This window comes from Gadus chalcogrammus, chromosome 3 (assembly GCF_026213295.1).
Source record: "Gadus chalcogrammus isolate NIFS_2021 chromosome 3, NIFS_Gcha_1.0, whole genome shotgun sequence".
Lineage (NCBI taxonomy): Eukaryota > Metazoa > Chordata > Actinopteri > Gadiformes > Gadidae > Gadus > Gadus chalcogrammus.
The window spans coordinates 12,309,256-12,337,233 of record NC_079414.1 but is presented as its reverse complement, the minus strand read 5'-3'; the positions used below and the strand labels follow the sequence as shown (position 1 = coordinate 12,337,233).

Genomic DNA, 27,978 nt, shown 5'->3' with positions numbered 1-27,978 from the left:
TTAACTCCTAAAAAGTGAACAAATATGGAGAGAAATAAGAGACAATTCTTCTGACCTATTCTCTCCATGGCACGGGCCATCGATCTTCTCGGATTGAAAACGTTAATATCTATGGTTTCAGTGAGTATCTTTTACCAAAAGAAGATTATGTCTGTCTGAAAACAGTGCCTTTTATAAGCCTACTCAGGCCTCAGTTTTTTTATATTTCAAGCTGTGCCTTAACAAAGTATGCCAGACCGACATCTGTGGTGAAAGTGAGAAAAGACCATCACAACATCGTAGAACACAACCCTTTTTCTAACGCCATGAAATAAGAGCAGTGTGGTGGGGAAGGCAGAGAAACGAGAGTAAACAGCTCTAGTTTGCAAAAGCTAACAAGTCTACTGTTCTCCGACAACCTTTCCTCTGGTTTTCTCTCGTTTTGTAAGGCCTGCCGTATCACTTTCCATTTCTCTCTCTCTCTCTCTCTCTCTCTCTCTCTCTCTCTCTCTCTCTCTCTCTCTCTCTCTCTCTCTCTCTCTCTCTCTCTCTCTCTCCCTCCCTCTCCCTCCGGTTCGGCTTGACCAAGGTGCACTTAACCATGTTTAAAATGGCAGATGTTTGCCGATTTCAAATGAAGAGATATTTAATACAGGCTACTTAACATAATTTCAAATGTTGAAGGGGTTTGGTTTGTCTAGCTCTGTGCCTGTGTGTTTGACAGAGCTTTAACTCAAAGATGAAGCAAATATGAAAATGACCCCTATGAATGTTGAGCTGGCACTTTTTAAACTGGAAACTAGTCCACTAACTGGGAACGACTGGAACAATACCTCACTCAATGATATGCAAGTAGCCAATGTGCGTGTACTACCAAAGCGCTGGGAACATATACCTACACACACACACTCACAAAGATAAAGCTGCTGATTGACAATTAAACACTCCAAAACAGCCATTTTTTATATTAAATACACACATTTACACTGGTAAAGCATTCCACAACATTTGAATAAGATATTTTTACATTCCATTCCATGGTTGAGATTGATATTAACTAGCTAAGGGGCTGATGAAACGATTAGCATTAGCTGGTTGCAAACAAGCCATTCTTTTGTGGACGTTGCATGCTATACTGTACTGCTTCTCTGCTCCTTGTAACTGGAATTTGTCTTAGAAAACGAAACAAAAAACAACTGCTTAATACGGCTTTTATGAATTTATTTTGCGATGACAAGTCAGGATATATTTAATATATACATTACTTGGTTTATGTGTGAAGTGAGAAAATAACGTATATAATATATTATCAAATGTTTTTGTCTTTCCGAATATCTATTCTTTATATACACCTTATTTAGGCGTTAAAAAACAGTTAAAAAACTTTGCCAAAGTGTCCAGTAGGTTTTAAACATTGAAGCTGTGTTGTTGTTTTTTCCAAATGTGTTTCATGCTATTAACATGTACATTTTTGAATTGGATTCGTTGTGATTGGGAACACAGTGGTGTTACAATCTTTGTGTTTTTTTATTTTCCATTGACTGGATGGTACTAATTTGTAGGACATGGACAGGCTGACTCCAAGGTGACAAAGATCTGGGCACACTTCCTCCTCAGATCATGTGATCTGGTTCACATCTGCGTTCCGACCTGCAGGCCTACCGCACCTGTGACCAATGAACCACTACTGTCTTCAGCTATATGCTAGAAACGTCCGTCCAAAAAATATGTGTTAACACGCTAACTCTTCTCGTGTTGTTTGTATTTTACTTTTAATTTTCTTCTTAGGCAAAAAAGTGCTATTTTCTTCATCTTTGTATGTCTATGCAGACTATTTTCTAACAGAAGGTTTGTTTGAAAAGAAAACTTATTTCAGCATTATGTTTATAGCTAAGAAAGTAGGTAAATAAAGCATTTTCAAAAATATGTGGTGTGTTGGTTTCCCTTATGTACGTTTACCAAACAGTGTGCAATGCACAGTTCATTGTCTCCAGCCTGATATGTCTACTACACAACGTAGAACATGGCCAGATCATGAAAAAATATTAAAGTATGATTAAGTCCGCAATGAAAGTCCAGAATGGAGCTTTTGTTCTGGAGTATTAGGCTTTAAAAACTGTCCTTGACCTCAATGTTCAGTGCAGCAATGTGTTATTTGAAAAGAAAAGAGCCCCATGGTCCTAATCTTTTGGTGTAGCTCACCTTTGCTCCAGAAACATACTGGCATCAAGTTTGACTCAATCTTATAGTTTCCAGCATGAACTCGTATCTATAACTCGATGTAGACCAACTTGAGTAGGCCCACACACAATATGGACAAATATTTAACAGTTAGAAGGAACATTTAAACTATGCATTATTATGTTAGATAATGAACTAGCCTACTTTATTTAACAACACATAAGCAACACAAACACAGTCGTCCATTAAAGCCTAGATTTAATTTTGTTCAATATTCCATGTTCCCTGAAATGACCACAAAGAAGGACAACGTCTTCTTCTAACTGTTGAACATTATTTTTCAAAATTGAATTCTGGTCCTGTGGAACCAAGCTATTTATTTAAGATTTTTGATTGTTTCATTACAAAGGCCCAGCGTTTAATCTGACGCTGGAACATACTGATAATAACGTCTCATTCTGCTTTCTTTAGTTTAAGCACGCATTTTCAACGTTTTTTTGTGTCTGTAAGAAAGGGGTGCTATTTTTAATGGGTCTTCATCCAACCTTATAGGACACCGCCATCTGGTGGCATGTCGTTTCCGTGCCAGAGTGAGACACGTCTGTTTCTGCAGCGGCCATGTTGGCTGTATCCATATTAACGGAGCAAATACAGTTAAATACAAATCTAGTTAATACAGGCGCAAACAATAGTTAATCTTAAGGACATTTCACAAAATATAAATCTGTGATTTCGTTGCTAGAATATTCTGATGACTAACTGCTTCAACTATAGTTTTAAAGCTCTAATTAATAACATTACGGATTATTATCATTAACAATAATAATGTAATGATGATTTAACTATAGTACATTCAAACGAAGGCTTTGTATTTCCAGTCATATTTGAGTTACGTTTAAATTCAAAATAATAAACGATAAATGATACAGTAGCTGCCGTAATGCCGTCGATAACGTTTTTAAAATAGCCTACAATTCCCACAATACCAAAGAACAGCCATTTGAGAGCTTTGGCATGGCTTCGCTGCTGCTATTTTCCAGATAAAAAGGCGATCAGTTCCCATCCGCCATGTTTCAATGAACGGCGTGAGACGATCCCAATGCCTTTTCGTCGGCTAGAATGTGTTCCATGTCGTCAATGTAACCTTGGTTTTATTTTTGGCTTAAAGGAGACGCAACAAAGCGTACAAAATGGATGTGCTCTAGGCCCGTGCGAATAAGTAGGTTTACTATAGCTTTAAGAAGGCGAAAATAGCGTCTGCTTCTTTAAAATGATATCGGTTTATTATTGAATAGATAATTAAGAAAAGTTTTAATTTATAAATCAATAAAAGTGTGTATAATATCTGCGACGAATCCAACGCATTGTGTGAAATATGTCACTGTCGGATAAAGGCCTCTCACAATCAAAGCGTTTTTATATCAGAGCTCTTCCACTTCTCTTCAAATTACAATTAAACCTTGCGTTTGTGGGGGATCGCAGGTAAGACGAAAGAGATAGATGCAAATGGAATCGAAGAGTGGCCAAAATGAGGATGAAAATAAATGGGAAGAGTCCGAGGAACAGAAGGCCGCAGATCAGACCCCGACTACTAGTACAAGCGTAAGCCCGCGGAGGGGCTTGAGAGCCCGCAAGGTTGGCCGTCCAAAGTCGGGCGTACCCGATTCATCGGACACAAATGGAGCGGAGCCGAGTCCTCGGAGCTCTGGCAGGGTTTTGCGAGACCGGTCGACCCGGTCAGTGCCAGCTTGGTTAAAGGATACCAAAAGTGATGAGGAAGACGAACCTACTCCGTTACTAAGTGCAACCAAACGGAGAAAAGTTTCGTATTCTAGACGAAAGAAACCTACAGAATCTGCAGGTTGCTCTGAACAAGCTGGGGAGGTCGGTGGTGACAGTACTTCAACCAAAGAGTAAGTATTCCGTCCTCCCAATGTTGTTGTTACCGATCAGTCGCACCTTGACTTCCTCTTAAAGCTGTGATGGTTGAGTCAACACCTGTCATATACAAAGTGTCGTTCAACTTTGTCAGTGCTTTCAGTCAAGATATATTTTACCGAATGTCCTGCTTTGGTAAGATGACATGCCACTGAAAGAGACGACTCACCAAGCTCTATATAGAAATGCCCAACAATATATTTCTTATAGCTTTTTTGTTTACCCGCAGCTTGGAAAATCTGGATAACCCTGCCACAAATGTCCATGGTGAGGATGCTAAATTATATGGCTTGGGGATGGCTTTTTATGATGTTGCTGTAACTCCCCTTCTTCAGATGTTTGTGCCACTTAATTTACATTCATGTATGGTTTCCTAAATGTTGAAAGTCAAACTGATGTAACCCAATGAATGGTGTATAAACAGTCGAGAAACAATAATGTGGATGGAGACTGTAATAGATAATTTTCTGCTAGATGCCACTATAGTAAAAACACACATTTTGTGTGTGTGTGCGTGTGTGTGTCTGTTTGTGTGTCTGCATGCGTATAGACATGCCTGTATTTGTCTATGAATATGTCTACTGGTCTCTGTGTAATGGTCTTCTATTCCCCCCTACTAGTCTCCCCTACCAGGGGCCCAGCAGCCCAGTCCCGGGGTAAGACCTCCTCTGCCAGGGCAGCCAAGGGCTCTGCCAGGCCGATCTGTAAGAGTGAGCCGGGAACAGAGACCCTAGCAGGTAAGACTGGTGCCTGGCCTCCCACCTCTGATCAGTCCAACTGATCAAAAAATAATGCATGATAAAGATTGAACGTGATGTTGAAGAGGATGGTTGTGAGGATGATGTAATGATGATAATCCGTTGTAAATTTAGATAAATTTAATTTACTTTTTTTAATATATTCATTTCACATCTACTAGGGTTAAGTTCATTCTTAAATTCTCTGTTGCTCTCTCTCCCTCTATCTTTCTCCCTCGTATATATTTGTAGTGACGGAGAGACAGGTGAAAGGGAAGGAGAAGGGCACCACAGCCATGTAAGTACATGGTTTAATAGGACCAGTTTTATATACTTGGGGTTCCTGTATAAGTCAAGAACACGGCAATTACAGAAGTCTCCCGTATCTGTTCCACCTCCAGAGCACAAATATTTAACCCAATTGATTGCGCTGACGATGGCAATGTAGACCAACAAGTTTGTGTCTTCTAGTGCTTCTATTTCTAGAGTAGGAAGCTTTGAAACTACCATCGGTGAGTGAGTGAGGCAGTTTGTGAGTGTGTAAATGTGACGGCTGTGTATTGAAGGACCTTTACCTCTCCCCCAGTCAAAAGAAGGAGGAGGCCGAGGAGGATGAAGTCAATGAGGAAGATGTGCCAGGAGAGAAAGGCCTTCTGTTTGAGGACCAACCGAGCGATGGCAACTACCAGCCCCAAGCTCAAAGGTAGCCCACCAGTCATAAAACCCATCTGGCTGCACCTCAAGGCCCCGACGGAGTTTAAGCCAAATTATAATAGGCTTGTTCAAACAGACAATAGGGCTGCTTCGTACCCAAATATCGAGGCACCGCATTTGGTACTTAGCTTAGTACTTCGAGTAGAAGTAATAATCTGGGCAGACGCACAGTAGGGTCTAAACTAGGGGTGTGAACGGTACTCAGCTAAGTACTCCGCTGGTTACTTAGCTGATCGAGTCAAACTTTTCCCACACGGCCCCAAATACACTTCTGTATGCAATAGTTCAATAAGACCTTGTGAAGGATCGCGTCTCGTCTCACCGCGACATAGACAGCCGATACATCTCGGTGACCTTTAATTGTACCCTGTGGACTTCACCTGGTTCTAGTGTGTTCTAGATCTGAACTTCTGGTGTTTTTGTCTGTGGTTTCAGTGAAGAGGTAGAGGAGCAGGTGGGGGGTCTCAGCAGTGATGAGGATCCGCCCTTCAGAGATGACTTGAACGACCAAAGCTACAACCCCAAGCCTGAGAGGTTGTGTGTGTGTGTGTGTGTGTGTGTGTGTGTGTGTGTGTGTGTGTGTGTGTGTGTGTGTGTGTGTGTGTGTGTGTGTGTGTGTGTGTGTGTGTGTGTGTGTGTGTGTGTGTGTGTGTGTGTGTGTTCTTGTATTCCTATACTTATGGGGACATCGATCTGTTCACACAGTCACGCCGTGGGGACCTCTGACAGTATGGGGACCAAAATCGAGGTCCCCATGAGGGAAAGTGCTTTAAATGAATGCAGGAGTCAATCTGAAGGTGCCTGTGTGATTTTTAGCTTTGGCCCATAATTCACAAATTTCTGTTTTTATTTTCGGGACACACACACACACAGATTTCTCACTATCGCCCCCTAGAATCCCAAGTTGGTATTGCAACTAATAGTTCACACACACCACTACCAAATATGGTAGGTACCGCCCCTTCCTGGTCCCCATAATGTATGAATTCACAAACTAAGAACTTTTTTCAGTGTTAATCAACAATTAGGCTATTGGAAACGTTTATTTGCAATAGATGCCAACTACATTGCTAAGAAGTTGTGCAGAGAAGACGCAAGTTATATATCGCCATAGGCAGATTACTTTAGCATGTTCTAATTGTGTGCTTGTGTGCACAAAGTAAGTTAGATATCAACGAGTTCTCAATTTAACACAAAACAAGTTCACGTGTACATTGCATGTTTTAAAGCGTATTAAGAAAAAGTAATGCCTAATTAGCCTGCGCCAGTGGTTAGGAGTAACCCACAACCACATTAACTGGTGCTGTAAATTGATAAGCCAGTGCAACGGGACAATGCAAAGTTGTCAGAAACCGATTTTATGCAGTGTATTATGGCAGATGCTAGATTAAAATATCAGATTTTCAAGTACTAGGTGCTGTGTGGTTTCTTTAATTTAGATGTAGGCTACTGTGCCGACATTGTCGTTTAAAATATGTTTGCCTACCCTGGCGATCGTGTCAAACTCTGCCTATGAATATCGCACGCATGTTTACAATACAAACAATGGTTATGACACAAAATACTGTAAAATAAATAGTCTTCTACATATATCAGGGATATTTGTATTTGCGACAGCAGAATGGTGCTTTAACCATGGCTCTTGATTGCTGGCAACCTGCGCGCTCTCTGACGTGACTGCCTCTTCGGTGGCCGTCCGGGGAGAACGCATGCATGTTCGGTTCAATGTTTACAGCATTGGCAATTTTATTCAATACAAAATACAACTTATAGGAATTGTAATTGCTTTATAATTAATTGAGTGTTCGATTGAAATAATATATTGCTTGATATAGTAAAATCAATAAAACATGACTTCTTAATAGTGAATTAGAATTTATAGATATGGTATTTTTCCATAATAATAATAAGATTAAACATATATTTCCGATTGTCCAAACAATACATTCTTCCAATGCTAGCAAGGGGCTTGTGACTTTGGCCGTTTGCTTTTAATGTGAAATCAGACAGGAAGTCAAATGTACCTTCAGGTTCATATCAACCTCAATCTAGAAGAAGAGCCTATTATCTCTGTGAAACCTTCGAATTTGATGCATATTAAAGATTTACCCGGAGCAAGTGGCGTGTTCAGTAAGTATTCAACCATTTTCTTGAAATATCGTGTAATAGCAAGAGCTTTATGCATCATGTAGCCGTTTATTTAAAATGGTCTGCTTGTTGACTGCTAGCCAAACGCACATGTAACGTTAGCTAGTTAGCATTAGCATCCGCAGCATTACCATCCGCAGCCTGGGCTCTGTAGCCGGAGCTCCGGCGACAGTGCACTTTTTCAAGCGTAGAAAATGCTTAACATTTCACAAAATGTAAATGTGTTATTCAGCTACCAACTTTGAATGCATCTCATGTAGTATGATTTAACTAGAACTGATAAGATAAGATAAAAAGATAATAACTTTATATCATCCCATGCATGGGAAATTAACTTGAAGTCAAATCGATTTCACTTTTGTATTTCTCTGCAGTTTGAAATGCCACCAAGAATCAGTCCCCTCACAGATGCCTGTCACCATGTCGGTTTAAAGACTGACAAAACATGGAAACTGGAGGTGAAGTACATCAATGCAATAAAAGGTAAAATTATGAAATATGGTTTCTATCGATGGATGGATGGATGGATGGATGGATATAAAGGGTGGAAGTGGGATAATAAATTACAAAACACGTGTCTTAAAGTGATACCATATCTAATTCCTCTCTCCATTAGGTAAGCAGGTCTAAATAATGTGATTTAATTACACTTATTATTGTACTGTAGATTGGTTAAATCAGAGTGTGATTTTGCCCAGTGAGTTTTCTGTCCTACTGTATACAGTAGAATAAACCAAGACCGATTTTTAAGGTCACAGTGAAATCTGACAGCATAAATATGAACTTTACCAAAATAACTGTATTTTGTATGTATTTATTCTGTATTCAATAAGCTACATTAATCTTACTGTCATTTCTACTATAATGATTGACCAGCGTCTCAAAGAGAGGCTATGCTTACACGTATGTCGGTAATTGATGCCAATACCCAAGCATTATACTGTATTTAAGAAACATGATTATAATTGCAAAACTTCTTAGGAAGCCAATTTATGTGTTATTTTCACTCTTCATCTGTTGTGAAGGGCTGAAAATGGAATGTTTTAATTTTCCTGTTCTAATTAAAGATGTCTTTCTTTTTTTTGCAGGGCGTGGGGTGTTCGCCATAGGTTCATTCTCCAAAGGAGATTTTATAGTGGAATACAGGGGAGATTTGATAAGCGAAGGTGAAGCTCAAAAGAGAAGAATTTATAACCCTGCATGTTCTGGATTTTTGTACGCGTTCAAGTTGGGAGGCAAAACATGGTGGTAAGATTTTAAATTGCACCTTAACTATACTACCTTATACTGAAGTCGTTACACTTGCTTAAACAAAACTAATCCAATAATTACTAATCCGCCGCTGCCGTAGCCTGCTACCAACTACAGGAAAGTATAAACTATGCTGCTGCTGAGACACAAGTCCCTCAAAATGCAATGCAAGGGTTGTTTTATTTCTAACATTAATCTTTCAACACAGACATTTATATGTGTGTAAGGGATAATGTATAGAACGCCGGTCATTATCGGGCAAAGGGCGAACCGGACACCGACGCGAAAGCGGAGGTGTCTTGCTTAGCCGTGAAGGGGCTTATTTTTGCGATAATGACCGGCGACGTTCTATACATTATCCCGCTTATTACACGGCTACTTGCCAAAATTAAAAAATAACTTCACACGGTGTGTCTTTTTACAATTTATATGTTACCATTGACGCAAACGTTCCACTGAACAGCGCAGCTTAGGCGATATCTAAGTCATTATATATCTATGGAAATGTTCTGCCTGTCATCCCCTGCATTTGGGTCAATCTTCCGGAATCCATTGTGACGTTAACTTATATGCTTACTCAATCAATAACTCATGTAAAACTGTGATCTTGTATGCTAGTAAATGATGTTTTAATGAAAAGTAATAATAATATTTTTTCTATTTTTATTTGTGGTTTTAAAGCATTGACGCCTCGAAGGAAGATGGTTCTTTCGGCCGCCTGGTGAACGATGACCACAGACATCCCAATGCCAGGATGAAGAGAATAGACATTGCAGGAAGCACACACCTCTGTCTTTTTGCTCTCAAAGACATAAAAGATGGTGAAGAAATTGCACATAATTATGGAGGAGAGGACTGCCCATGGCGAAAGCAGGTACGTGTTACAACTAGTGTTAAGGTATATACAATTCAAGAATGTCTTGGAATAACTTAATGATTGATGGTATCTTTGTTTGAAACTATATAAATCAATTTCAATAAATGATCATTTTTTCTATTGTATATTAAAACATTGGATATTCAGGAGGCATCTGAATCAGGGCCAAATGTCACTGTAGTCTGGGACGTTCCCGACGTCCCCACAATACATCTTGTATGGTTTTGTTTCAGTGAAACTTTATGTTAAGTATCTGATAAAGGAGAACGTACAGGTGTGCGAAATGTCCCCACTAGGCATAGTCTATGTGACAGAAGACAGGTTGACAAAGCAGGACAAAATAGAATCCTTTCTCGCTAGTTTGGTGTGTGGGGATGTATTTGACCCAAGAGACATGTCCTTTAGAAAATGTATTAAAAGAATAAAATATTATCCAGTGTTTACATTAAATTGACTGATTTACTTTTTGTATCAAATTGCAGATGACTACATGTGAACCTGAGACGTCCTGTGTGAGCTCCCAGTCTGTGCTCATGTCAGAGCCACAGTGGGATGAAGCTGCCTGGTTAGAGGACACTGGTCAACAGGTAATTCATGTCCATCACTTAATGTTTTCCTCTAGTGTCTTCTAGTTACCTTTGACGTCTTCTGTTGTCTACTTTAAGCAGGTAAATTAAAAGAATCAGATAATTATGAGGGGAATCTATTATGCATCAGGTCTGCCAAACAGTTTCTGTAATGCTTGTATAAGGCTAATGATTAAGGGATATGTAGGACACATCTAAACCGTGTTGAGTAATTTTCCCGGTGCAAAATGTCGCTGTAGTGTGGGACATTCACGACGTCCCCATCATGCACCTTTAATGGTTTTGTTTCAGTGTAATGTTACGTTAAGTATCTGATAACAGAGAACGTACAGGTGTGTGAAATGTCCCCACTCAGCAGGGTTTATTCAAGATGAGTGAAATGTCCCCACTAGGCATAGTCTATGTGACAGCAGACAGAGGTTGACAAAGCAGGACAAAATATGAGAGTAGAATTCCTTCTCACTAGTCTGGTGTGTGGGCATGTATTTGACCCAAGAGGAGGTAGAACATTTATTAAAAGAATAAAATATTATCCAGTGTTTACATTAAATTGACTGATTTACTTTTTGTATCAAATTGCAGATGACTACATGTGAACCTGAGACGTCCTGTGTGAGCTCCCAGTCTGTGCTCATGTCAGAGCCACAGTGGGATGAAGCTGCCTGGTTAGAGGACACTGGTCAACAGGTAATTCATGTCCATCACTTAATGTTTTCCTCTAGTGTCTTCTAGTTACCTTTGACGTCTTCTGTTGTCTACTTTAAGCAGGTAAATTAAAAGAATCAGATAATTATGAGGGGAATCTATTATGCATCAGGTCTGCCAAACAGTTTCTGTAATGCTTGTATAAGGCTAATGATTAAGGGATATGTAGGACACATCTAAACCGTGTTGAGTAATTTTCCCGGTGCAAAATGTCGCTGTAGTGTGGGACATTCACGACGTCCCCATCATGCACCTTTAATGGTTTTGTTTCAGTGTAATGTTACGTTAAGTATCTGATAACAGAGAACGTACAGGTGTGTGAAATGTCCCCACTCAGCAGGGTTTATTCAAGATGAGTGAAATGTCCCCACTAGGCATAGTCTATGTGACAGCAGACAGAGGTTGACAAAGCAGGACAAAATATGAGAGTAGAATTCCTTCTCACTAGTCTGGTGTGTGGGCATGTATTTGACCCAAGAGGAGGTAGAACATTTATTAAAAGAATAAAATATTATCCAGTGTTTACATTAAATTGACTGATTTACTTTTTGTATCAAATTGCAGATGACTACATGTGAACCTGAGACGTCCTGTGTGAGCTCCCAGTCTGTGCTCATGTCAGAGCCACAGTGGGATGAAGCTGCCTGGTTAGAGGACACTGGTCAACAGGTAATTCATGTCCATCACTTAATGTTTTCCTCTAGTGTCTTCTAGTTACCTTTGACGTCTTCTGTTGTCTACTTTAAGCAGGTAAATTAAAAGAATCAGATAATTATGAGGGGAATCTATTATGCATCAGGTCTGCCAAACAGTTTCTGTAATGCTTGTATAAGGCTAATGATTAAGGGATATGTAGGACACATCTAAACCGTGTTGAGTAATTTTCCCGGTGCAAAATGTCGCTGTAGTGTGGGACATTCACGACGTCCCCATCATGCACCTTTAATGGTTTTGTTTCAGTGTAATGTTACGTTAAGTATCTGATAACAGAGAACGTACAGGTGTGTGAAATGTCCCCACTCAGCAGGGTTTATTCAAGATGAGTGAAATGTCCCCACTAGGCATAGTCTATGTGACAGCAGACAGAGGTTGACAAAGCAGGACAAAATATGAGAGTAGAATTCCTTCTCACTAGTCTGGTGTGTGGGCATGTATTTGACCCAAGAGGAGGTAGAACATTTATTAAAAGAATAAAATATTATCCAGTGTTTACATTAAATTGACTGATTTACTTTTTGTATCAAATTGCAGATGACTACATGTGAACCTGAGACGTCCTGTGTGAGCTCCCAGTCTGTGCTCATGTCAGAGCCACAGTGGGATGAAGCTGCCTGGTTAGAGGACACTGGTCAACAGGTAATTCATGTCCATCACTTAATGTTTTCCTCTAGTGTCTTCTAGTTACCTTTGACGTCTTCTGTTGTCTACTTTAAGCAGGTAAATTAAAAGAATCAGATAATTATGAGGGGAATCTATTATGCATCAGGTCTGCCAAACAGTTTCTGTAATGCTTGTATAAGGCTAATGATTAAGGGATATGTAGGACACATCTAAACCGTGTTGAGTAATTTTCCCGGTGCAAAATGTCGCTGTAGTGTGGGACATTCACGACGTCCCCATCATGCACCTTTAATGGTTTTGTTTCAGTGTAATGTTACGTTAAGTATCTGATAACAGAGAACGTACAGGTGTGTGAAATGTCCCCACTCAGCAGGGTTTATTCAAGATGAGTGAAATGTCCCCACTAGGCATAGTCTATGTGACAGCAGACAGAGGTTGACAAAGCAGGACAAAATATGAGAGTAGAATTCCTTCTCACTAGTCTGGTGTGTGGGCATGTATTTGACCCAAGAGGAGGTAGAACATTTATTAAAAGAATAAAATATTATCCAGTGTTTACATTAAATTGACTGATTTACTTTTTGTATCAAATTGCAGATGACTACATGTGAACCTGAGACGTCCTGTGTGAGCTCCCAGTCTGTGCTCATGTCAGAGCCACAGTGGGATGAAGCTGCCTGGTTAGAGGACACTGGTCAACAGGTAATTCATGTCCATCACTTAATGTTTTCCTCTAGTGTCTTCTAGTTACCTTTGACGTCTTCTGTTGTCTACTTTAAGCAGGTAAATTAAAAGAATCCGATAATTATGAGGGGAATCTATTATACATCAGGTCTGCCAAACAGTTTTCTGTAATGCTTGTATAAGGCTAATGATTAAGGGATATGTTGGACACATCTAAACCTTGTTGAGTAATTTTCCCGGGGCAAAATGTCGCTGTAGTGTGGGACATTCACGACGTCCCCACAATGCACCTTTTATGGTTTTGTTTCAGTGTAATGTTATGTTAAGTCTGATAACCGAGAACGTACAGGTGTGTGAAATGTCCCCACTCAGCAGGGTTTATTCAAGATGTGTGAAATGTCCCCACTACGCATAGTCTATTTGACAGCAGACAGAGGTTGACAAAGCAGGACAAAATATGACGCTAGAATTCTTTCTCACTAGTCTGCTGTGTTGGCATGTATTTGACCCAAGAGACATGTCCTTTAGAAAATGTCTTAAAATAATATAATATTATGCAGTGTTTACATGAAATTGACTGATTTACTTTTTGTATCAAATTGCAGATGACTACATGGGAACCTGACACGCACTGTGTGAGCTCCCAGCCTGTGCTCATGTCAGAGCCAAAGTGGGATGAAGCTGCCTGGTTAGAGGACACTGGTCACCAGGTAATTCATATCCATCACCTAATAATTACCTCTAGTGTCTTATAGTCACCTTTGACATCTGCTCTCGTTTTCTTTAAACAGGTAAATTAATTAAATTTGATAATTATAAGGGGAATCTATTATGCATCAGGTCTGCCAAACTGTTTTCTCTAATGCTTGTATAAGGCTAATGATTAAGGGATATGTAGGACACATCTAAACCTTGATGAGTAATTTTCCCGGGGCAAAATGTCGCTGTAGTCTGGGACGTTCACGACGTCCCCACAATGCACCTTTTATGGTTTGGTTTCAGTGTAATGTTACGTTAAGTATCTGATAACGGAGAACGTACAGGTGTGTGAAATGTCCCCACTCAGCAGGGTTTATTCAAGATGAGTGAAATGTCCCCACTAGGCATAGTCTATTTGACAAAGCAGGACAAAATATGACAGTAGAATTCCTTCTCAGGCAACTAATGGTGTGTGGGCATGTATTTGACCCAAGAGACTTGCAGCATTGTTTTGTGTTTGTTTTTGGTCTGCATTGTTCTAGCAAATTTGACATATCTTTTTAAAAATATTATATATTAATGAATTTCATACAATCATCAGAAGAGGAAACTGTTGGAGGCACGGAGGGGGAATCAAATCCCAGCAAAACAGAGACGCAAACTGCCACCAGCAGAAGATGGAGCATCTTCTACAGTCTGTGCTGTGAGCCATGTTCTTCCAAAGGTGAATTTTTACACTTTTTGATTTATATATCGGAGTAACGTAATTTATTGGACAACGTAATGTTGTAGAGTACAAATTTGAGGTTATATAAGTCAAAATGAAAACATTTTTATGAGGGAGTGTCAATCTTCCCAGCTCTCTAGTCTGGTTGTACGTCAGCAGATACTTCTATAGGATTTGCCAGGTGGCATTAGGGTGAACAGACTGTGACTGGGGTAGATAGTATCTTTGGGCGTTGTGCAGACACCTCACTTTGCTGATGCTCAGTAGATGCTGATTCACTCTTAGTTTGGACAACAAACACAATGGGCCCTATTTTAACGGTCTGAAACGCAAGTGGGAAGCGCAAAGCGCAAGTAGCTATGTGGGCAGTTCTACGGCGCTATCGCTATTTTACAGGCGGATAAATGACACTTGCGTCGCGGCGCAAGTGTCAAAAGGGTTGGTCTGAAGCAGCCTAGTTACCCGTAGGTGTGGTTTGGGCGTAACGTCCAACAAACCAATGAGAGTGCCAGCTCCCATCCCCTTTAAGAGCCATGAGCGCATTTGAATCGGACGAGTTGATATTTTGACAGCGCGTCTGCAGTCTCCGATGAGACAGATCCACATGAATTTCAAACTGCAAATGGCTCAGTTTATTGCCAAATAATATGGCCTAATTCACACATGGAATAAGGGGTTTTCTTCCACAACTTCAGAAATGCTGAGTCCTCAAATAAATTTCGGCAAAGAAAACGTATATGATATAACATATGTTATGCGGTAACTGTGGTTCTATTTAATGATGTACGCAATACATTATAAACTTTGTTTCTTATCAGTATTGTATGCTATCCTAATATGCATGTGTCCCCGCGGTAATAGACATTGCCATTGATTGTATTATGCGTTACGTGTTTAGTTTGCGTGTGTTTAAACAGAGCACACACGCGCCCCCGCATTCATTCATTCTTTTTAACACTCACTCGCGGTAAAACAATGTTATTCACGATCAAATACTCATCAATCCTAAAAGTTATGGGCATGTAGGCCTACAATATGTCAAGAAAATATGTGTTTGCTGTACGGTGTTTGCAGATGCATTGATTTAAAAGTACAACTTATTACCGCTGCATCAGCTGTTCTTTCCCAAATAATTTACCAAGAATGTGCGGCTAGGTAGATGGGCGAAGCAAAGTGTATGCGCGAGGTGCACAAGCAATCCGTATGCATCGCATGCGCATGTATGCATGCGCCCTTAAAGATCCCATGCCATGCTATTTATGGATGCTTTAATATAGGTATTAGTGGGCCACAAACACAGTATTCAAAGACGTCCCCGAAATTCAGCCGTGGTGCAGAGTTACAGCCACTCCGAACCAGTCGCACATTGAGCTTCCCCCAAACGCGCTGTTTCGGTGGGCGTGTCAAGGCAGGTCAAGGAGGGGGGTGGGGGTGTGGCCCTGAGCAGCTTGTAGCCACAGTACAATGCGCTCTGGTTACGGTGGGCGTGTCAAGGCAGGTCAAGGAGGGGGGTGGGGGTGTGGCCCTGATCAGCTTGTAGCCACAGTACCATGCGCTCTGTTTACGGTGGATGTATCGCAATGGCTCGTTGAAACCCATATTATACATAGATATCTATATAATATAATATAATATAATATAATATATAATGTATATTATCACCTGGCCCTGAGCAGCCCACGGTACCATGCGCTCTGTTTACGGTGGATGTATCGCAATGGCTCTTAGAAACCCATATTATACATAGATATCTATATCATATAATCTATAATATATATTATCACCTGGCCGTGAGCAGCTTGTAGCCACGGTACCATGCGCTCTGTTTACGGTAGATGTATCGCAATGGCTCTTAGAAACCCATTGTATACATCGATATCTATATCATAATATATATTATCACGGCCAAAAGCTGTGTGAGCCTCCAGACGATAGGCTATTATGAATCTCAAACGACCGCGTCTTCTGAATTGGGGGGAAAGGAACTTTGGCTTTGACTCCCTGAAGTAGGCATGAACCACAACATGGAGGAGAAAGGGATTGTTGACCGCGGTCGTCTCCCGCCGGAGCCTCGCTGCCGATGGACCACCGCTTCAGGAGGCGGTGATTAGCGCTGACCGCTGCCGAGGCGGCGGGAAGCAGGGCTCAAGCGGGATACATTCGCGGCCAACAATCCCCTTCTCCTCCATGTCGTGGTTCATGTACTTCAGGGATTCAAAGCCAAAGTTCCTTTCCCCCAATTCATTCTCAACCATGGCTGAGATAACCCCCACTACGAGTCTCGTTGTAGAAATACCAGAGACGAGAGTCCGACGTGTAATGCGCCATCACACCAACAGCAGAACGGTTATCCAAATAACAAGGAAGTGTACAACACTTGCGTTACAGTCCTGGGGCTCTACATCTAAATAATATCATATAATACATAGATATCTATATCAAATAATACATATTATCACGGCCAAAAGCTGTGTGCACCTCCAGACGATATAATGAATCGCAAAGGACTTCGTCGGGTTCTCCGACGTCTCTGGTTCTTCCACTTCCACATCAATCTGTAGTAGACAGAACCGCACGCTGCCTGCGGCCTGCTGCCGGCGCAAGGCACCACCGCCCGGCTGCCCGCTGCCGGGCGGTGGTGCCTCGCGGCAACCGGCGGCAGGCAGCATGTCGCAGTTCATGTACTTCGATGTCGTTCTGCCATTGCATTCAAAATTCTGTAACTAGCCTGTTACTACGAACTAAGCAACTACAATACACGTATTAGCATTTAGCACTAGCTCAATCACGACTCCTTCAGAATTCTTGTGGGTGGTTACGAACCAACCAAGTGGGCAGGGCCATGAATTATAGTTTGACAACGCTACGTCACAGTGTCGCCTTATCCATATTGGCTCATTTCTTCTGCCTTTTTCCTTTCATTGCCTATTGCATTCAGCAGACAAACTGCATAGATTTCAAACTTACCACAGCTCACAAACTTATTCAGACCTATGTTATTTAACAAACAACAGGAAAAATGTGATTTTAATGGCATGGGCTCTTTAAAATAGCATCTGAACAACGCGCCACTGACTTTAAACCAGGTATTTCCTGGTCAGTAGCGCAATGGCATTCAGAAACGGCAAAATACCGTTGGCGCCAGAACCTGCCTCCTCCTTCTGCCGAACCGCCCCTTGGGGCGCATGATCAATCCCTAATTTACCGGCGAGTGGCGGTGGTGGGAAAAGAACGCTCTGCGCCAGTTGTAAACTAGCAGCGACACATGCGCCAGTGACTAAGTCACTTGCGCCGGATGCAAGATAGGGCCCCATGTGATCTAGAAAATACAAATGTTATGTCATAATATTAGTCTCATGTTGTTCAATGTAGGTTCAATTTGTTAAACATCTTGTGCGCTATATAATAATTGCAAACTTATTTTCTGCTGCTTTTATAGTGGATCTAACAGGATGTAGATATCTCTTGACTTAAGACTGAAGTTTTCCTGTATATTCTTTTGAAGGCTGCAGGAATCGGTCTGTTTCTTTTCTTTGTAAACTGACTCGATTGCAGCTTTTCTGCACCACCGCCTGGTCTCGTCTGCTTTCTAGGTGAGGCGTAGTTCCTCTTGCGTGTTTCAACTAACCTATTTGTTTGTCCCTGTGATGACGTTAATTTTCATGGCTACTTGGATGCATGTTAATGCAGGAGTCAACCAACAGACTGAGAGTGGAACACTCCAATCAATCATTTTTTTTATAGCACCTTTCATACAGTTAGTGCAGTTCAAAGTGCTTCACAGATGGCTGAGAAAGCAGATAATAGGACATATATTAATTGAAGATGAAAGAAAGATTGCAGACAAAGGAATTATGACAAGAAAATTATAATGTTAAATAAGAAAAAGAAAGCTGCCATAATATCGAAGACATAATGCTACTGTTGCTAAAAAACAAAAATAAGGAATTAATATTATAGTCTCTAAATGAAAGTGTGTGGCATGTAATACAATAAAAAGTTTTTAGTTGACACTTTACAATAAGGTGTACTAATGAGCAGATCACTGAGGATTGTTGATGCAGGACATGAAACTTATAGGAACTGTATCTCCTTCCTGATACTTTCATGTAAACATCTGTTTTTCTACTCATTTACAGGAAAGGCTCCACTCAAAAGGGAACCATGGCAGCCAGCAGAGATAAAGGCCGTCGAGAGGCACATAAAGGCTTTAATACATGCTTGCACTGTGCCAAAAATGTCTAACTAAACTAAATCTGTAGGTGGCGAAGAAGTTAAAGCTGCGTCACGCTTTGAACTAAACACTTTTTCCATCTAGTGTCGACTGGGTTTTTGGATTGTCGGTGCCATTAAAGTAGCATTAATAATCGTCGTAATAATCCTAACGATTATTAATGCTACTTTAACGGCATAGACATTCCAAAAACCCAGTCGACACTAGATGGAAAAAGTGTATAGAACAAAACGTGATGCAGCTTCCCTTTTTTTCTTCGCAACCTACAGACTTTGTTATGTACGATTATTCAAACACGCCATGTTATTTAATATAGACATTTGACCGAGGGAAACGGAGCCTCAGAGGTCGAACTTATTCTCTCAAGGTCTATGTGACTTCCATTTATATTGTGACTATTCTGTATCTTGATGCCTCTTCCTGGCCCACAAGGATACACCAGCAGGTTCTGACATGTATTAACCGCACTCTGATGGCTCGAGTCTGTGCGTGATGTGTGTCTATGCTAATGTATGTATGTGCTGGTATACTTTTAAAAATAAAGTATCAATGCATCTAATTCTCCATCCGTCTCTGGTGCTATTTACTGTGGACCCACACCTGTTTGGGAGATCCCTCCCATGTGTGAGGGTGGCATCGATGGTGTTGGTAAAATAAAAACCCATACACACACATAGTGCACGGTAATATCATGAAATAAGTTGGTATCACGCCACATATAGATGGTGGATGGCCAAGAGGAACATTTGCAGAGGGCATGGCCGCCCCTGGTTCCAGGGGCTCTCGGAAATTGAGAGGTTAAAACACCTTGGCCCTCTGGCTATACTCTATATACTCTCCTCGGGCTATATATATTTATGTACAATCAGGTCCCCATTAGTCACCAAATAATCTGTGTGAAATATTCTAATTTATGTAAATGATGTCCCCTGAAAGCATGTTTACTGGTTCTTCCGGAAGTCCCCATAAAGCCTGGTTAAACCATCACAAAACTCTGAAACATCATTTCAGAGTTTTGAAGTTGTGTATAGGTTAACTAAGCTATGGCAAGTTTACTGAATTTTTTTCAGCTCTCTACAACCTCTGGAAAGGGTGGTCCTCACAAGTGATGATTATAAAGGTCGTCCTCATGAGTGATGAAAACCAGTATGTGTGTGTGTGTGTGTGTGTGTGTGTGTGTGTGTGATAATAGAAAACAAAACATGGTTCCATTCATCTGATAATTATTAATAGTCCACTACAGGCAGCAACCTTACAGGTGATTTGCAATATTGCCACAAACATGTACAGTCTGAAATATGTATAAATTAAATATTGACGATGACTAGATGATTCTAGTCACTATTCCCAAACCCGTAGCTTGCAGTAACTGTCAACTGTCCTTAAGTCATAGTGTGGGACTGAGGTGTTGTCATTAACCTATTTGATTTGACCCCTTCTGTCTCTCAGAGAGGCTCTGAAGCCAAAGCGCCGGGCCCCTCCCAAGCCGAAGGAGAAGAAGGACGTCCCCACCCTCCCCTCCACGGCAGGAGAAGCTGCGGACGTCAAGGTGGAGGGCTCAGAGTACATGGAGCCCCTGGAGGAGGACGTCAAGACGGAGGAAGAAGCAAGGGAGGACCCCGAGGGACCCAGGAAGTACGTTCACAACCGCTTGCCAACCCGGGGCCCCGCCGTCAGACCTCAATCTGCCAGGGGCCCCACCGTCAGACCTTAATCTGCCAGGGGCCCCCCCGTCAGACCTTAATCTGCCAGGAGCCCCACCGTCAGACCTCAATCTGCCATGGGCCCCCCCGTCAGACCTTAATCTGCCAGGGGCCCCCCCGTCAGACCTTAATCTGCCAGGGGCCCCCCCGTCAGACCTCAATCTGCCAGGGGCCCCCCCGTCAGACCTTAATCTGCCAGGGGCCGATGAGGCAAGGGTCGATTTCATGTAATAGCTGCAGTGTTCCACGCAGGGTTCGATCCCCTGTATACTTGTAGGCCTCCTTAAAGCTGGGGCCACAATACACGATATAAAACCGGATACGATTGAGCAGCTCCCATTTAACGACTGAAGTCTGCTGATTTCTCAGTCTCGTCTGCTAACACAGACAACCAGCGCATTTGAAAGTGGAAGGCGAGAAGGCCGCCGTTTAGACTAGGGTTGTGCACGGGGTACACCTGTACACGTGTAACTGGTTAGTAAATCATAACCGTTTAGGAAAAATAAGTAAACGAAAACCGTAAAAAAAAAAAAAGAAGATCACCGCGTCATTGTTTCAATGGGAATCACGACGGTCCGTACATTCAACATTAAAGTTTACATATTTATAATTCGAAATTTGTCCCAGCCTTAATACCACAGATACTCTAGGGTCTATAGCATATAACCGCTTTTTCTGATTACAGTTTAATGTAACAGTAAGCTGACAACATCCTAATTAACAACGCAACTGCAAATTAACCGCACAGAGATAACCATGTCAACCGGTCAAACAAATGTTCGTTTTGCGATCATTCTGCTCGCTCATCCGCCGTGTTGATAAACAAATAATCCCGCTATAGCGCGACTGCGGTTCACTTTAAAAAAGAAATAAATCTTTTTGTCATTAATAAAAAAAACGGCTAACCATGTACACGAAAGAAAAGGGCTTGTGTAACCTTTTAAAAAAAATTGTAACCGTTCACACCCCTAGTTTAGACCCTACTGTGCGTCTGCCCAGATTATTACTTCTACTCGACTTTGCGTAGTGTGTTTGAACAACATGCTCGCTCGCTATTAAAGGTCTCTAAAGGATTAAATGGTATAATTTCAAGTAGTCAAGTTGCATTGTGGGTCTTAAGCCCAAGATCTAGGGGCGAAGTGCAGTCCTCATGAATGCGTACCGACTGGGATCCATTTCAAGGTGTTTTGGCTCTGCTTTGGATTCTCCCTGCCTGGCTATCTCTTACAGTGTAGGGTTCTAAACCCAGGGAACCATTACTTTGTTGGCAGATGCTTGGGGATTTAATCATTAATATTACAATAAGGCACCTGCTACGTCATGATGAGACCACAGTGAACGTAAACCCTGGCTTGACTGAATTCTGTTTTTAACACTGTCCAAAATATCCCTTTATTCGACCTCACACTATTACTCTCTGATATATAACTTTATTTCTGGGTGACAGGTGAATATGTTTGAGGAGCTGTATTGGGGATAGTCTGGTCATGCTTACATAATATATAATTTGAAAGAACATGTATATATTGTTTGGTGGGGTGGATAAACGCATGATTCTCCCAACAGGAGAGGGAGACGAAGGAAAGATGATAAAACCCCAAGGCTTCCAAAGAGAAGGTAATGAGAAAATCCCTCACAGGCACTTGTGTCTGTTCACAATGAATCTACTGGGGCTGAAACATCCTTACATGCACCAACCCTACTGTCTTCATACCCCTTCAACTGCTGATTTGCTATTACGAGTTGGATTATTTTTTTGTATGTTAGAACATGCATCACTTTATCGTCTTGAAAACCTATTGCAGCAGTATATTAAGTATGTGATTTTTGGGTCAGTTTAATAGAATAGTCACACATGAACTATTTATCTTCAAACATACTTCCATGGTGGTAAAAGGTCAAGTCCAAAAACTTTGGTTTACATATTTGTAATATTTGAATGACTCTCTTTATCAGTTACCTTAACAAAACCCCAATAAGGTGTTGTTTATGTCATTCGCATATCAGTGTTTTTTTTTATCATTGCTATGTGAAGAGAGTTGTATACAAAAGACTAAATAAGGAGTTCTGATATCATCATGCAGAGAAGCCACGCAAGCTCTTTCCCGTTACAGGAAGAAGCCCCCGGTCCAGTATGTGCGCTGCGAGATTGAAGGCTGTGGCACGGTGTTGGCCCATCCACGCTACCTGCAGGTACATTGCGTGCACTCTCCTGTCACGTGCACTCTCCTGCCGATACACCTCCATAGAGACACACCTTTTTATTAACACAGAAACCAAACTTAAATGTGATAGATCTGTTCTGTCACATGTGTCTACTGCATGCATAAGTAGGGGAGTAGGGAATCTTGCTCAAGGATGCCTACAGGTAGACAGTGGAGTTTAACCCAGAACATTTGGAGTGGGAATCAAATCAAAGGCTAGACTGCTCTCACTATGTACATTTCCCTGCAAATCTGCTATATGACTTTCATCTGTAAATTGGATGAAGGAAGACACAATCAATGCAGTAGGTGATGTTTTTTTAATTCCTCTTTTCTTTATATTTTTTAAGTACATTTATTTTTAATAATTAATTAACCTTAAATACCAAATGCATTGTCTTGGTTAAAAATGATAGGATGAAAGCCCCATATTGGCTTGTGACATTGCTGCAATGTGTTTGGGCCTTTAGCGTCCTACTAACGTTATGGACACCTGTGTGTTTTCTGACCACAGCACCACATAAAGTACCAGCACCTGCTGAAGAAGAAGTATGTGTGCCCTCATCCGTCCTGCGGCCGTCTCTTCAGACTGCAGAAACAGCTGCTGCGCCACGCCAAACACCACACAGGTACCCGGCCTCGTCTTACCGTACCTTGATCTCTTCATCACTACTCCGGTTCCTTTCTGAAAACCTTAAGTAATAGGAGTATATCTCAAAATCGGCAAGGGCTATAATCTGTAATTATGGTACTAAAAGAACTAACGCACGTTAGATTGTTGTGAAAGTGAAATAATAAATGTGGTTACTGCTTCGCTAGAGTGAATAAAGCTAGAACACAGCATAAGTGGAAGGAGTAGCATCAAGGTAAATGCAATAAAAAGTATGTAAACAAATAATGCTTATTATAAGCTGTTGGTGTGACGACCTGTGTATCTTGTGTGTTTCTCCCAGACCAGAGGGACTACATCTGTGAGTTCTGCGCCCGTGCGTTCAAGAGCTCCCACAATCTGGCGGTCCACAGGATGATCCACACTGGGGAGAAGCCACTGCAGTAAGTCCTGTTCTTCTACAATAGTAGAAACAACAATGGTCAACAAGGTAAATTGCAAGGTCGATCAAAGACCTTGAGACCTTCGCATAGCGGCCATGCTGGCTTATTGGATGTGGACATTTTCTAAAAGCACCGGGTTTAATATCTGTCTGGTCCGATCTGGCCTTGTGGAACGGTCTGGTCTTGCGGCACACATGCAGAGTTCCTAAATGATGCCTTTTTGATTGGTTACTTTGTTCACCATTAATGCCGCAAGCATCAAGTAAATGTTAAGACACAATATGGCGTGTTCCGCAGGACTAAACAAGAATCATGATGGAATCAATAACATATTAGCAGAATAAAGACAAAAGTGCAAATTCATATAAATTAATCTGCAAAAAAAAAAAAAACCTATAACAAACGTTGTCTCAGATATTAACTGTCCGATTTTGCACTGTAGAATAGCAGTGCAGGTATAACTCACTCCCTCACCTCTCTCTCTCTCTCTCTCTCTTTCTCTTTCTCTTTCTCTTTCTCACCTGAGTGTGTCCTCCACCCACCAGGTGTGAGATCTGCGGCTTCACCTGCCGCCAGAAGGCGTCCCTCAACTGGCACATGAAGAAGCACGACGCCGACGCCACCTACCAGTTCTCTTGCTCCATCTGCGGCAAGAAGTTTGAGAAGAAGGACTGCGTGGTCGCCCACAAGGCCAAGAGCCACCCCGAGGTGCTGATCGCCGAGGCCCTGGCCGCCAACGCTGGCGCGCTCATCACCACCCCGGCCTCCATGCTGGAGCTGCAGGGGGCGCAGGCCCGGCCGGCCCAGCCCGAGGCGGCCGGCCTGGAGGCGGCCCCGGCGCCAGGCCAGCACCACGTGGGCCACCAGGTGGTGCTGCTGGGGCAGGACCACCAGAGCCTCCACACCATGCAGGTGCCGGTGACCATCGCCCTGTCCCCGGCCGACCCACCGTCGCCCGACGGCCGGCAGCAGCAGCAGCACCTGCAGCTCCAGATGCCCCTCCACTTCGTCCAGACCAGCGGCCTCCACGGCCAGCAGCAGCAGCAGCCGCAGATCCAGCAGCTCACCCTCACCCATTCCGGAGCGGTGGTGTCCCAGCCCCAGATCCAGCAGCTCACCCTCCACTCGGGCTCGGTGGTGACCCAGCACCAGGGCCAGCTGCTGCAGCCCCAGCAGCAGCAGCAGCAGCAGCTGGGCCACACGGAGGTGCTCCACATGACCTTCCAGCCGGTGGGCCAGACCCAGGGCCACCTCCAGCAGATCCCCCTCCAGCTGCAGGCCCTGCAGACGGCCCCCGTGGCCCAGGGGGACGCCCAGCACCAGGGCATCGTGGCCAACGGGGACGGCTACGTCCTGGACACCTCCGTCCTCAGCTCCTCCACCTCCTCGGCCCTCGGCCAGCAGGGCCCGGCGGTGGTCTGGGAGCAGACCGCCGAGGGGCTGGCTGACGGGGGGGTGCAGGCGCTGCTCTAACGCCATGAGGACACGACACACACGGGGACCGTGCACGCTAAACATGTAATGAAAGACGAGGAAATGGGATGAAATAGATGGATGTTATTGTCAGTGACCCTATATGCTATAATGCAACATTTTGAGACTCGCGTAAAATCGCAAATGTATGATTTAACCCCACCCTACGTTCTGATAACGTTTTGGATAAAACGTGTCAGGGAGCGATGTCTGCGTGTGTTTAAAGTCCCTGTGTACGTCGAAGTTGTTTGTACATAAAGTGAAGTAATGTTAGTCCAAACTTAACTGGTCTTTTATATTAGTGTGTGTGCGTGCATTTGTGTTTAAAACTAGTTGAAGGACATTATGTTTTGCTATTGCAGAACACAAACTTATATGCAAAGCTATAGCATAGCACCATGTTTAATGAAACATATTAATGCGTAGACTACGGCTTTGACTTTTGCCCAAAAATCGTATTTGAAGTTCGTTTGTTTATTAATATTAATATTCGAATATATTCGAATATTTATTAATATTTTGACCATTAAATGCCTTCAGTATAACCTGGATTGGGCTTCGCAAGGTTTGTTTACCGGTCTTGCGTGTTCCAACGGTTTATTAGGTTTCTAATAAATCGCTGTCTAATCAATACTTTATTCACTGCCTCTTCCGTGGTCATTACAATATTATGAATAGACTTGAATAACAAAGTTCGGAGTCAAAGCCCTAGTGTAGACAAATGTATTTAACAACATTCGGGGTTCTGTATAATGTATTAATGTTGTTTAACAGGCATAGAACAGAAAATACTCAATGGTCTCAGAAAATGTGGAGCTTTTATGTTGGATCAAGCAGTTTTATTTTTAAAGCAACAATTATGAAAACCCCAAGTTGTGTCTCCAATAAACCTTCTCATACGCAATATAGAGCATCACATAATAAACTGTTTATAAGATCACTAAATGTCTACATTGTGAGACGCTGCCTTGTCTTTGTTTAGTTCAACTATAGCAATGCTTATCTTTGAAATCGAGAAACGCTAAAAAAGGACATCAGAATAAATATATACATTGTATAAAGTCCCAAGTATACAAATCCTAAACAGAAACCTCCTATACAGGAAACATGTATACATCTTAAAAGGGCCCCAATTATACCACCAGGTGGTATTGGATAGACGGTACAAGGGCAACATCTACCCTACAGTGACATGACATGTGGGGGCGTGTCTTCTTTGTTTGATAGGTGCCTACCAGTTGGTACTGTCCAGTGGGTAGACTGATGGTTGACCCATCATCCACCTACCCACAAATCGCAATTTCACGATTCTGGCCTGGCTTATAAGGGCTAATCCACAACGCTTGTCATCATCTGGTGCTAACGTACGTGCCCTTAAACACTAAATACAGTGACACCAACCGACTGGTAGGACAGGCTCAGGACATCTTGGGGCGATCTCGCTCCTTCTGCTGCGCGTACTGCTTCATGGCCCGCTTGGGAGGAATCAGGGTGTTGCTCAGTCCTACCCTCCTCTTCTTGCCTGGCTGTCCATCGTCCTCTCCTTTGGAGCCAGCCGGGTGGGACTCCCCCGGACTGGAGTCGGCCATCTCCAGGCCGGGGTCACCGTGGACGGCGAGTGGGTTTTGGAGGTCGCTGTCATGCGCATACTTGCATTTGATGCCAAACCTGCAGCGCCCGTCCTTCCGGTACGCCACACACACCCTCTTGCCCCCGATGAGTGCAGGCTTGGCCTGCATCGTGAGCGGAACGTGTTTCTGCAACACGTTCAGTTTCTGGTCCGCTTGTGCCTTGAAGGGGTTGGCAAACACACCGCTGCCCGCGCAGGTGCCTAGCGGAGGGGGAGGGAGTTTGTTTGGAGGAGGGAGAGAGCGTATGGCTGGTGGTGGAGGTTGTGGTTGCCGGTGAGGAGTAGATGGAGATGATGCAGTCACCGCTAAAGAACGCCGCCGGGGAGAGGGTCGTGTTTCATCCTCTCCTTCTGGTTCAGAGTCACCGTCAGACTCACTGGACGCAGAGCCAGATTCCAACAGGAAGTTTCGCGTCTTGGTGACGACTGTTTTTTCCTTTAGGGTCACTCCTTTGGAACTTCATGAGGAACAGATGGAAATAGACATTCAGACGGAGGATTAGGTTCGATTGACAGGACTGAGGGGGAGGGACATAGACATAGTAGGTCTAACACTCGCATTAGATGCCAAAACCAAACAAGGTCGGCTCGGGAAACTAAACAACATGAAGCAAGTTTTTTGTATGGTGGTTTGTTACCTAATTGTTCCGTTGTTACGGTCTCCATCCTCTTCGCTCTCTGAGTCAGAGGACACCCCGTAGCCGACCAGAGAGTTCATCCCCTCCTCACAAAACACACGATGTTACGATCGGTCACGTTAGAAGCTATGCTAAAACGTAGCTAGGATGCTAAACTACTACTGCCCTTGACACGGCTGGTCGAAACATCATCGTTGGAAAAATCCAATGAAATGCTTGGAATTATAATTATTCTAAGCCAAAACAATATAAGTATTGTGTTGCACTCATCTAGATCTAAACATCGATGTATTTTCGTTTACGCCGCCGTTCCTTCTAGTGCCGTCTCAAGGTGCACCGCGCATGTCCGTTTAAGTCCTGCCACGTAGCGGACAGGAGTGGAACATCCAAATGCCAATAGCATTATAAATTGGTCTACATTTTATCTAAGATGAGACACCGTAGATATTTAGTCTTTATAGTCTGATTGGTAAAA

General features: G+C 42.5%; 4 protein-coding genes across 14 annotated transcripts in view; 3 read left to right on the top strand and 1 right to left on the bottom strand.

Moving 5' to 3' along the window:
- The window catches only part of rbm47 (RNA binding motif protein 47), a 19,318-nt gene extending 17,004 nt beyond the window's left edge, over positions 1 to 2,314 (top strand). For 6 of the 7 annotated variants that reach the window (XM_056586009.1, XM_056586010.1, XM_056586011.1 and 3 more), the window contains one exon: positions 1 to 2,313. This exon is cut by the window's left edge and continues 1,661 nt beyond it. The gene's annotated coding sequence lies outside the window, so the exon portion shown is untranslated. The other variant, XM_056586006.1, reaches the window with a different exon arrangement.
- A 706-nt stretch (positions 2,315 to 3,020) lies between these two features.
- Positions 3,021 to 26,832, top strand: zfp91 (ZFP91 zinc finger protein, atypical E3 ubiquitin ligase). Of its 2 annotated transcripts, XM_056586003.1 has the most exons (13): positions 3,021 to 3,379; positions 3,643 to 4,073; positions 4,328 to 4,365; positions 4,719 to 4,835; positions 5,088 to 5,133; positions 5,422 to 5,538; positions 5,985 to 6,083; positions 20,252 to 20,437; positions 22,072 to 22,122; positions 22,620 to 22,698; positions 23,224 to 23,338; positions 23,663 to 23,762; positions 24,308 to 26,832. In XM_056586003.1, exons 2-13 carry the CDS (start codon positions 3,661 to 3,663, stop codon positions 25,233 to 25,235), a joined length of 2,289 nt encoding a protein of 762 aa, XP_056441978.1. In that variant the 5' UTR covers positions 3,021 to 3,379; positions 3,643 to 3,660; the 3' UTR covers positions 25,236 to 26,832. The 2 variants fall into 2 exon arrangements, with proteins under 2 accessions (XP_056441978.1, XP_056441977.1); XM_056586002.1 differs by having other exon boundaries at positions 3,022 to 4,073; positions 24,308 to 26,831.
- On the top strand, positions 6,130 to 20,245 carry LOC130379278 (uncharacterized). Of its 4 annotated transcripts, XM_056586016.1 has the most exons (13): positions 6,130 to 7,679; positions 8,072 to 8,180; positions 8,786 to 8,945; positions 9,630 to 9,822; positions 10,308 to 10,412; positions 10,995 to 11,099; positions 11,682 to 11,786; positions 12,369 to 12,473; positions 13,056 to 13,160; positions 13,748 to 13,852; positions 14,443 to 14,565; positions 18,074 to 18,161; positions 18,708 to 20,245. In XM_056586016.1, the coding sequence occupies exons 2-12, from the start codon at positions 8,078 to 8,080 to the stop codon at positions 18,110 to 18,112; spliced, it is 1,248 nt and encodes a 415-aa protein (XP_056441991.1). In that variant the 5' UTR covers positions 6,130 to 7,679; positions 8,072 to 8,077; the 3' UTR covers positions 18,113 to 18,161; positions 18,708 to 20,245. The 4 variants fall into 4 exon arrangements, with proteins under 4 accessions (XP_056441991.1, XP_056441990.1, XP_056441988.1 ...); XM_056586015.1 differs by having other exon boundaries at positions 18,074 to 20,245; XM_056586012.1 differs by lacking the exon at positions 18,074 to 18,161 and having other exon boundaries at positions 6,133 to 7,679.
- si:ch211-113e8.11 (uncharacterized) lies at positions 26,045 to 27,862 on the bottom strand. The gene is made up of 2 exons (XM_056586017.1): positions 27,504 to 27,862; positions 26,045 to 27,323 (listed from the first exon to the last, which is right to left on the bottom strand). Exons 1-2 carry the CDS (start codon positions 27,581 to 27,583, stop codon positions 26,654 to 26,656), a joined length of 750 nt encoding a protein of 249 aa, XP_056441992.1. The 5' UTR covers positions 27,584 to 27,862; the 3' UTR covers positions 26,045 to 26,653.
- Positions 27,863 to 27,978: the final 116 nt, after the last annotated feature.